This window comes from Crinia signifera, chromosome 11 (assembly GCF_055691185.1).
Source record: "Crinia signifera chromosome 11, ASM5569118v1, whole genome shotgun sequence".
Lineage (NCBI taxonomy): Eukaryota > Metazoa > Chordata > Amphibia > Anura > Myobatrachidae > Crinia > Crinia signifera.
The window spans coordinates 86,638,369-86,649,711 of NC_139227.1; the positions used below are offsets into that span (position 1 = coordinate 86,638,369).

At 47.0% G+C, this 11,343-nt stretch overlaps 1 protein-coding gene across 1 annotated transcript; it reads right to left on the bottom strand.

Moving 5' to 3' along the window:
• Positions 1-1,303: 1,303 nt before the first annotated feature.
• On the bottom strand, positions 1,304-7,154 carry LOC146046298 (interferon-induced transmembrane protein 1-like). Its single transcript, XM_083165544.1, has 2 exons — positions 6,813-7,154; positions 1,304-1,667 (listed from the first exon to the last, which is right to left on the bottom strand). The coding sequence occupies exons 1-2, from the start codon at positions 7,050-7,052 to the stop codon at positions 1,488-1,490; spliced, it is 420 nt and encodes a 139-aa protein (XP_083021670.1). The 5' UTR covers positions 7,053-7,154; the 3' UTR covers positions 1,304-1,487.
• Positions 7,155-11,343: the final 4,189 nt, after the last annotated feature.

Sequence of the window (11,343 nt, forward strand, 5' to 3'; positions counted from 1 at the left end):
CAGTACAAAACAAAACTACAATACATCCCTATGACTCTTGTAATCCCCCTTCCTGTGATTAGTGGACATGCTTCACACATACAGATGGGTCTGTTCCCATCTTTGCAGGGGATGGCGCTGGCGTCGCCAGCCGCCATCCCCCGCCAGCGCCATGGCGATCGTGAGAAGGGGACGCGCGCGCACGAGAGGCGCGCGCGCCCCCTTCCGACGGCGCTTCCAAACGTTTCCCCGGGTCCCCGCCGGCTTGCCGGCGGTAACCCGGGGTCCCCGCCGCCTGCCCGCATCCCCCCTAACCCCGTCCGTCTCCCTGAGGCGGAGACGGACAGGGTTTCCGCCACGCTAGCGACGGAGACTGAGACGCGCGTGCGCGTGAGACGCACGCGCGTCTCAGTCTCCTCGCTGGCGAGGCTGCTGGCGGGTCGCCAGCGCGTACGTTCTGGCGACCCGCCAGCAAGGATGTGCATAGGCACATACTGTATATGCTTACTTTTGAAAACTAGTTTCAGGTGCACTATGGTTGGGAGTAGTATTTTGCACAGAGCCCCATTGAGTGGGCGTGTCATGCTCCACCCAAAGGGCATGTCTAGTTCCATATATGGAGAGATTGTGAAAAGAGATTGTGAATGTGGCACCTAGAAGTGTGGGGTGTGTACTGCTACATCTGAGAGGAATCTTCTAAAATGAATTATATACAATTGTGGATGAGCCCCAAAGCAGTTAGTAAGAGTTACTATACTTGCTAAAGCAAAGTCACTGATACGTGTCAGGGATTGTTCATCTATTGTGTTCTATATGTGGTTCCATATTAATGGCCACATGACATGCATGTAGCCATAGGGATCATTCTGTTTTATCAACAATGCTGGGAAATGGTGCTGATGATTCAATGCAAATGTATCTGTCTCTCATTCCTTTTTTCCCCAAAAATGTAACAGTGTAATGTGGGCTAGGTGACATGAGGGAGATTGCTAGACTAATGAGGGAGAGAGGGAGATCGCTGCTATTTCAGGGAGTCTCCTACAGAATGCAGGAGGGTAGGCAGCTATGGTTTCACATGAGCCTTTTCCTATGAGTGTGCATGGCATGAGATGTCAGGGATGACTTTTTGCACCAACCATACATTAGAAATGTTTGCCAATACTACTGAAAATGGTATGACGGGGCTTACATGTACAGTTTCTCTTTGAAGCGGCTTTTCCTCGCCCTGGAGCAATATCACAGCAAGTGGGATAGAAAATGAACAATGGCTAATCAATGTACAATGATGATCATGTTATTAGATTTCCATATAACACAAATGGTGTTCTGTTTATGATTGAACGTATACTTTATTAAGCACTGAGTGACTGCCTCATGTTTTAATCAATCAATTTAATACAAGCATTGAAAGAGTTAAAAAAGCGACATTCCAGCAGTACATTTGGGTTCAATTAAAGTAAAAATGTGAAAATACTGGCAGCACTCCGGTCCATCTTCCTCAGACTCCTTCAGTTTCCACGTCCTTGGTAGATATTTCTTGATATATAAAGCGGCATCACCATGTTGACAATGAAGAGGATTAAGACGATAAGGGCAAACAGAGTAGTGGCGGCAATGTTTAGAGAGCGAGCGGTGGAACCATAGCTGACTGCTCCATTCTTATCTCCACGGAAATTTCTATCCCTGGACTGAAACAGCACAAGGATTGGTTAGAAAGGTTATGGTCACTAGGTCGACAAGCATAAGATCAACAAATATTAGGTCGACATGCAGGAAGGTCGACATGACTGAAGGTCAACATGACTAAAGGTCGATATGGATTAGGTCGACAGGTTCATTAGGTCGACACAAGCATTAAGTTGACATGGGGAAGGTCGACAGTCAAAAGATGGACATGGAGTTTTTCACTGTTTTTTGAGCCGACACGTGCCAACAGGCGGTATTTCAAGCCCAACCAACCACTAGGACATGGTGTGAGAATAAAATAGTGTGCCGAGTGCAGCATGCTATGTTTTAGTGTCCATGTCGACGGTGTTGACATTCGGGTTAAAAAAAAAAAAGTTAAATCCCCCATGTCAACATTTTGACTGTCAACCTTCCCCATGTCGACCTAATGTGTGTGTCGACCTAATGACCCAGTCAACCTAACCCAATGTCGACCTTTAGCCATGTCATCATTCCTGCATGTCTACATTCATCCATGTCGACCTAGTGGTGTCGACTTAATGCTTGTCAACCTACTTGCTGTCTATCTAATGATCCATACCCTTAGAAAACTGCCTGAAATCATTTCTTCACTTTAACTCACTTCATTCTGAATGGCCGTTTATAGACACACAGCATTGGCAGAACATATCATTATTGACTGATACCATCTCCAGTGATTTTGAACACTGCTCAGATAAACTGTGGGTGCTTGCTTTAGATGTGAGCCAGACACACAAAAATATTATCACATTTGTACCTTTGTTTAACCATGTAGTATTTTAAGGAGAACCGATATAAAGGGTGCAAGAAGATTTAGGGGTCTATGTACTATGACTGATTCAGAGGAGGAAATCTGCTAACAAGTACGAATACGGCCGATGCATATGACCGCCATCGGCCATATTTGCAGGAAAATAGGACTCAGAAATAGGGCAAATTTACTAATCTGTTGTAATTACAGGATTTGTATTTCCCGATGGCGTTGGTGACTGCATTTTTTTTATATTTATTCTGCAGTGTGTAAAAAAAGGAATAAAGAAATAATAGCTGGTCCTGGTTTTAGTAATTGATGGGTCAAACTGAAAAGGAGATCCCTGGAATTTCTAAAACCAGCACCAGGCTCCAATTTCCCAAAATATGGGGGACAAAACGAACAGGAGTCCCCCATATTTTGTAAACCAGCACCAGGACCAACCGGCCAGCAGGGTAACACTTATTATATAAGGTCATGTTGCAAAAGCATTTACCCCCTGACTGGTCAGCTTGGGCTGGCACCCTGGGGGAGTGGAGACCTCCCCAATAAAGGTGCCCCCCTCCAGAATTAATCCAGCCAGGGCTAAAGCCCGGGGCTGTCCCCAGTGCCCCTCGGCACGTGATTTTTGGAGACCTACGCATGCGTCTGAATTAGGCCCTAAGCCTTAGAGAGAGACACAGTTGTATCAGCCAATCAGCTCCTAACTGCCATGTTACAGGCTGTGTTTGAAAAATGACAGGAGCTGCTTGGTTGGTATCTCTCTGAGAAGCTTAGTACATAGACCCATTAGGGGTCTACTTAGTTATTGTTGCATATTTTAAAAGCTATTATTATGCTAGATAAATGAATTTTCTGACTGGGACAGATCTTGTGGTAACGGTCTGTCCAGCAAAGTTCCTGGATATCAGGTTCACTTCTCTAAAGCTCTCCCCTACGCGGACATGTGACATCAGACCAATCACATAGGGGGTTATTCTGATTCACTCGGAAAGGCACAATAACTCTCTAATGGACAAAACCATATGCTCTGCAGGTGGGGCAGATGTAACATGTGCAGAGAGAGTTTGTTTTGGGGCGGGGGGTGTAATTCAAACTGATATCTATATTGCAGTGTAACAAATAAAGCAGCCAGTATTTACCCTGCACAGAAACAATAAAACACACAAACCTAGCTCTCTCTGCACATGTTAAGTCTGCCCCACCTGCAGTGCATATGGTTTTATCCATTAGAGAGTGATTGTGCCTTTACGAGTGAATCAGAATAACCCCCATAGGGACAAGAATGCTTGGACACGCTGTAATATTGGGAAATTTTGGTACTCTTTACTTAGAAGGGCGCCCACGATTTTGATCGTGGGCATCGTTAGTAAAAAATCTGGGGCATCTCGGGCATTGAATGCACTAAAAAATCGGGTGCGATCAACCGACGAGATGCCCGAGATTTCCCATAGGGAACAATGTTAAATGTCTCAATTGACCCAATTTTCCTGTTCAATGCCTCAATTGACCCGATTTTTCCATAGGAAACAATGTTAAATGGGCCACAGAGGCCAAATAGGCACCCTGAAGTGTATAATGGCCACCCGAATTGTTAACGCCACCCCACGATCAACGTCAACCCGATGCGTGGCGAGCGCAGCGAGCCCGCGAGGGGCGGCGGTACGCGTCCTACGACCTTTTCATACCCCCACTATCCACGTCGGCGTGGAGTTGAGAAGCGTGGCGAGCGCAGCGAGCCCCGCGAGGGTACGCGGACAGCTGTGAAGCCCGCGAGGGGACGCGGATACCTGTGAAGGTATCCGCGTCCCCTAGCGGGGCTCGCTGCGCTCGCCACGCTTCGGTCTCGGTGGCTCGCTGCGCTCGCCACAATTTCTATTCTCAACTCCACGCCGACGTGGATAGTGGGGGTATGAAAAGGTCGTAGGACGCGTACCGCCGCCCCTCGCGGGCTCGCTGCGCTCGCCACGCTTCGGGTTGACGTTGATCGTGGGGTGGCGTTAACAATTCGGGTGGCCATTATTGACTTCAGGGTGCCTATTTGTTTTATATTAAATGTATGTATATGTAATAATAATTAATTTTTTATATAAAATTTCACAATATTACAGCGTGTCCAAGCATTCATTTCTATTCAGCCAACTAGTGTGTTATATGATCTAAACCAGCAGCGCAATTCACTTCAATCCCCTCCCCACATTTGCACTTATTATTCAGGCACATTTGAAAAGATCCACAGGTGGAGCTCATTATAGCACTTGTAATACTGGGGGTTATTCTAGTTCACTCTTTCTGCCAAAATCCTTCTTAGATGGACAAAACCATGTGCACTGCAGGGGGGCAGATGTAAAATGTGCAGAGAGAATTAGATTTGGGTGAATTATTTTGTTTCTGTGCAGGGTAAATACTGGCTGCTTTATTTTTACACTGCAATATAGATCTCACTTTGAAGTAAAACCCCACTCAAATCTAATTCTCTCTGCACAAGTAACATCTACCCCACCTGCAGTGCACATGGTTTTGTCCATCTAAGAAGGATTTTGTCAGAAAGAGTGAACTAGAATAAGGCCCACTGTGTGGAGACCTGCAAAACATGCACTGTTGGGGTTCCTTGAGGACCAGGGTTGTGAACCACTGTAATAGAAAATAGAGTCTAACATCGAATCAAAAACAAATCGATATGTGTGTACAGGGCTTTAGCTTTATAAACAAAACAAAAGAGAAATATACCCACATGCGGATTTACCCATATTGCACTTTGTTCAGTATTATTTATATAATTAGAGGACAGAAAGCTCAGATTCGCCATCTCAGGATGGACATTAATGTGAAACAGGTATGAAACTTGGGCATGGCGCCGTGCGTCTGAGTCCCCTTGCGGGGCTCGCTTCGCTCGCCCACGCTGCGGGCTCGGTGGCTCACTACGCTCGCCACGCTATTTAAAATCAACTCCATGCCAACATGGATAGTGGAGGTATGAACTATCCATGTTGGCATGGAGTTAAGTTACTTTTTTGGACATATTTCGTGGCGAGCGTACACCCGGAAGTAGCACGGCGCCATCAATAGTTTCAATCAACAATGGTTACCCTTGATCAAGGGCAGATCTATAAGAAAATTTAATCAAACAAGGGGAGGGGGGGGACCATGATAGGGCATGGGAGACGCCTGAATCCCCATGGTCTGCTGCCAGCGGATGTGTATGCTGTCACATCTGTTCGCATGCACCCGCACAGAGTAAAAAATATTGGTATTTATGTATTATCTGGGCTCCCATGTTAAATGAACCCCATTTTTTCATACCCCTACTATCCAAATACGCATGGAGTTGATTTTATATAGTGTGGCGAGCGCAGCGAGCCACCGTGCCCGAAGCGTGGCGAGCGCAGCGAGCCCCGCGAGGGGACACGGTCTCATTAGAAAAACGGGAGCCCAGATATTACATAAGTACCAAAATATTTGATGATTTTTCTTCTGTTCGTTGTGAAAAATAAGCCAGGACATCAGATGAACGCTTTCCGACGGATTGGGTCATGTGACATCATCCACCAACACACCGAGCAGGCAGGGGCGCGCCTGTGTTTGCTGGGGTTCAGCCACCGTTTTTCTGGGCAGACCCCAGGGAAAGCCCCCTGCCTGTGACTCAGGCTGCGAGCCCCGTGGTGAATGAAACATTTGATGAAGGCGTTATTATTTCGCTGACCCCGCCATCGGTGACGGGGATGAATTCGGAGCTCTGCAAACAGGTCTGAATTGGCCCCCAAGTGAGCAGAGGGACAGAAATCAGTTCGGCACATGCTGTAACACTGACCCTGACCGCATAGTGTGGAATGACTGTGGCTTGGGGGCATTGTCTGGGCTAAAAGCCAGAAGAATATAGAATTATGTATCATCAATAGGCTTAAATTCCTATCTATAATATTACTGTTTGGGTAGGGGTCATAGGTCACACTATGAAAGTTGACATACATTTGGTTGACCACTAAAGGTCGACATAGCTTAGATTGACACAAGAAATAGGAGAACAACAAGCATTAGGTCAACAATGGGAAGGTCGACAGTCTAAAGCTCAACATGAGTTTTTCACGTGGTTTTTGTCCCGAATTTCAACGTCAGTCAACACGGACAACATATCAGTGTCCTGTGCCCCCCTTACATGGCTCGCCCCCCGCCTGTCGGCACAAAAAAGTTTAAAAAGTCGTGTCGACCTTTTGGCTGTTTGTGTCAACTTTCCAGTTCTGTCGACATTAGCCACGTCGACCTATTCCATGTGTCGACCTTTAGTGGTCAACCTAATTTATGTCCACCGTCATAGTGTCGATCTAGCGACAGTGTGCCCACAGTTCTAGGGTAAGGCGTGCTCAGTCCCTCTTACCTTAACGGAGAATACAAGAGCAAGAAGTCCGAGACAGCAGCAATTTCCATATACAGTGTTGAATATTGACCAGATGATGTGATCCCGTACGGGAGGACCTTCTGGCATTGTCACCACAGTGGACTGTATTGGCTGTCCTGGTCTATTCTGAAACTTCATCTCTCCCTTCAGGGGCTCATACTCCAATGTATTGTAGTGAGGTGGGATGCCAAGATCTTGTGCATGTTCCCCAGGATCCATAACTTCTGCGTAGTAAGGGGAAGCTTAGAAATGAACTTTCTGTCTGGCCAGGATAAGCGCATAATGCAAGAAAGTGGGAAGAGGAGCAGTTATTTGGGCTGAGGGAAGGGAGGAGCCTGATGTTGGACACGGTTTTGTTTCTATTCTGCTCTGAACAGCACAGGAAAAAACACTATGCTAGACATATTAATCAGGGATGTGGGAGGTTTCTAGGCACCCAGGCAGAGCTACATACAGTTATACTCCCAAAATGTCTCAATACAATTCTCAAAGTACATTAAACCTCGGGGTTTAAGTGGAATAAGCTGATACTGAGTGCACCATGCATATATGGCCTGCTAATAGGGGCATCAGGCATGTATGTGGCACTGATACTGGTGGCATTATGCCTGTAAGGGACGCTGCTAATGGGGGTCTGAGCTGGTGGAAGCCAGTAAGTGGGGTAAATGCGGCAGGGGATGCCAAGCCATCACACTGGATCCCAGATTTGTTATGTAATTTAAACTACTGGGGGCCGAGGAGTGGTGCCTTGGGGGTGCAGAGTCTTTTCCACGTACAAATAGAGACCCTGCACCCCTCCAAAAATGGAATCTGCCTTAGAGAGAAATATGCTAGAGGTCCTCCTGCACCTCTAGCATCTGCAGGGTGCCCAGTGCTACCCGGGCAATGAGCATATAATCCAGCCCTGGGCAAGAAGCATTTAATATGTAATTCCCCCCCTCCCTCCAGGCAAGGAGCATTTAATCCCCCCCCCCCCCCCGAGCAAGGAGCATGTAATCACCCCCTGGACAAGGAGCATGTAATCCACCCCCCACCCCCACCCCCGAGCATGGAGCATGTAATCCCACCTGGTCATGTAGCGTGTAATTCCCCCCTGGGCAACGAGCATATATTCCCCCTGGGCAAAGAGCATGTAATCCCTGGCTAGGCGCATGTACTTAGGCAACAAGCATGTAACCCCACATAGCAACGGCATGAAAGCATTGGAAAGAAGGTTGTGTGTTATATCAGTCAAGGGGTGCCACCATGTGTGCCGTATAAGTCCAGGGGTGCCACTATGTGTGATATATAATTCCAAGGGTGCCCCATGTGTGCTGGATCAGTCCAGGGAGCTGACTTTTTTTAATTAAAAGAAAAAAAAGGATTTTTTTTTTCTTATTGCAAGGGTGCCGCCATGTGAGCCATATCAGTCAAAGGGTGCCACATGTGTGCCACATTAGTCAGGGGGTTCCGCCATGTGTGCTGTATAATTCCAGCCATGCAAACATATATAATGGGAAAAGGGGAAAGTTAAAGATATCATGGGTACACACTGGGAATTGTTATGTGATCCGTTCAACTAATCGAGTAAATTGATTTTTAAATATAATGTTTATTAACCAAAACATTGCTCCCCCATGCCAACAAATTATAATGAGAGCCTTTATCCACTGCATAAACCATACCTACATGTTTACTAAAGTCTATGACATATGTAGATCCTGACTGTAAATGTGTTCCACTTTTAAAAAAAACACCTTTATTAAGTAATTTCTGTGCATGCTGTGGCTTTAAAGTGACATCACAAGGACAGAGCTTTCTTGCAAGCTCTTTCCCTGCATGCAATAATTGATATATCTTTGTAATGTAATCATTTATCGCATTGTGGATGCGATGGTGATAAATCCACCCCTTAGACACAAAGCTACATCCCTGTGATTCTTGTTACTCCCCCACCATGGAAGGTAATATACAGTAATCCCTGACCCCACTTGCTTCCAGTGGGGCCGGGGATGGTCACATGTACATGAGCTCCTATCCCCAGCCCCTGGCAAACGGGTGCTTGAGTGTGGACATAGGCAGGGGAGGATGGGTGAGAGTGCAACGGAGGTTGAAGAGTGCCGAGTGACCCGGCGCAGTATGCAGCGACCCCCGGGCGGAGACAGGCAGAGGCGCCGCAGCGGGCATGACCATCAACCACGCCCCCCACAGTGAGACTCGGCTCCATCGTCCTGGAGTATATACAATACACGGCCTAAGGGAGCCGTCTTTTTTGGCAACAAAAAAGAATCTGGCACTAAGTGGTGACAGAGGGCCGGATGAACCCTTTCTTAAGGCTTTCGTGCACATATTCGTCCATGGCCTTGGTCTCGGGAATGGACAAGGCGTACAGTCTCCCTTTGGGAAAAGAAGCATTGGGTAGCAGCTTTATAGCACAATTGTAGGGACGATGTGGAGGAAGACTATCAGTTTTCGACTTAGAAAAAACATCGGCAAATTCCCAATAGGGGACAGGAATTTTGGAGAACGATACTGATGCTTGAAGCAATGAAGACTTAAGACAGTGTTTGGAGCACTGAGGGCCCCAAGGAGCTATTTCTCCAGCATTCCAATCAATAGAGGAATTAAGTTTTTCCAACCAGGGGTGACCCAACACTAAGGGAACAGCCGGAGATGTGGTTAACAGAAACGAAATCTCCTCAGAGTGAAAAAGACCCACGGTTAAAAATAACGAAGGGGTTTGGAAAGAAATTACCCCATTGGATAAGACATTTCCATCCAGACCCCGTAAAGAGATACACTGTTTGAGTTTAAGGAAAGGAATCCCTAGCTTCTGCGCTAAGGAACTGTCTAAAAAATTCCCCGCTGCCCCACTATCAATAAACGCGGAACAAGAAAAATTGATATGGTTAAAAGAAAAACTACAGGGAACTAGTAACGAATCGCAAGAGGAAAAAAGCTGCAGGCCTAAGTGAACCCTCTCCTAGTTCACTTGGCCTGGGATTTACTGGCCTAATAGACAGTTACGGAGAAGGTGACCTTTCCCTCCACAATATAAACACAGACCGGAACCTCTTTCTTCTGGGGAAATCCTAACTGCTCCCAACTGCATGGGCTTTTCACAGTCCTCAGGGGCCATAGGGACAAATGGAATGGGACGTGCTAGAGCACCTCGTTCGGATCTCCGTTGACGGAGTCTTCAATCGATTTTGATGGTTAACTCCATGAGTTTTTCTAGGGAGGTAGGCACTGGGTACTGAATGAGGCTGTCTTTGATGGCATCCGACAGACCACATCGGAACTGACTCCGTAAGGCTGGGTCATTCCAACCACAGTCGTTGGACCAGCGACGGAATTCAGTACAGTAGACCTCTGCTGGATCCTTACCCTGCTTGAGGGCCCGTAGGTGGGTCTCAGCCGAAGCCTCCTTATCAGGGTCATCATAAAGAAGCCCCAACGAACTAAAAAAGTTATCTACAGAAGATAAAGCAGGGCTATCAGAAGGCAAACCGAAAGCCCAAGTTTGGGGATCCCCTTGTAAGAGAGAGATCACCAACCCTACCCGCTGGGTCTTGGAGCCCAAGGACCGAGGCCTGAGGCGAAAGTATAGTTTGCAACTCTCCCGGAAGTTATAGAAATCCCTCCGGTTTCCTGAGAAGCGGTCAGGTAGATTCGCCTTAGGCTCGGGAACCCCTGGATCAGGAGGACGGAGCCTTTGTTCCTAAGAGGCTACTTTCAAGGACAGATCTTTAAGCATTTAGGTTAACCCCTGGAGTTGGTCGGAGAATGTTTGGGACGTTGGATTCATAATACCAAAAAGAGAAACAAAAGGACAAAACAAAAGGGACTATGCACCACCAAAAGGGCGACAAAATAACAGAGAAATGTGTTTATATAAGGGACTCTTATATAAATTGTTTAGGCCGGTTATAATGTAATACAGAATGGATGGTAAAGCAAACCAGGCGTGAGCCCACAGCCGTGACCGCTGTTTAGGATGGCCACGGCAAACCCTACACTGACTCTGTTGGCAACCTCTGGCAGATGACAGACCCCTGCGAAAGCTAGTGTTCACCTTTAGTCGCCGCGTCCAAAGGAGCGAGTTAAGCCCGCTCCAACCCTGATGCAACCAGGTCTTGGGAGGTGACAAAGAGCTTGCGATCGTCAGAGGAAAACCAAGAGGATAATCTAAACTAAAAAGGACCTAACTGAAATGACACCCTAACTGCCGGCACCAGGCCAAGACGGGAGTGCGACCCAGTCGCAAGCACAATCTGACTGACCAACCGGGGGTCTCCAATAACCACTGAACTGGGGAACCAACCAGCGAACCCCAAAACGGACCTATAACGAAAACGGGCACCTACCTGCCTAAAGAGAACTAAAATACGGAATCAGGAGAAAGCGGGGAGAACCGAAATACAGGCTGACTGCCGAGGGAGAATAGTGGGGATAAATCAAATTAAATGGCGAACCGCCAAGCAACTGAGAAATAAGGCTATACTGCCCAAAAGACAAAAGAAGAGACGGC

Coding starts and splice junctions, on each gene's coding strand:
- LOC146046298 (XM_083165544.1), bottom strand. CDS start 7,052: ATGGATCCTGGGGAACATGCACAAGATCTTGGCATCCCACCTCACTAC. Junction 1,668..6,812: donor CTCTTGTATTCTCCGTTAAG/GTAAGAGGGACT, acceptor GTGCTGTTTCAG/TCCAGGGATAGAAATTTCCG.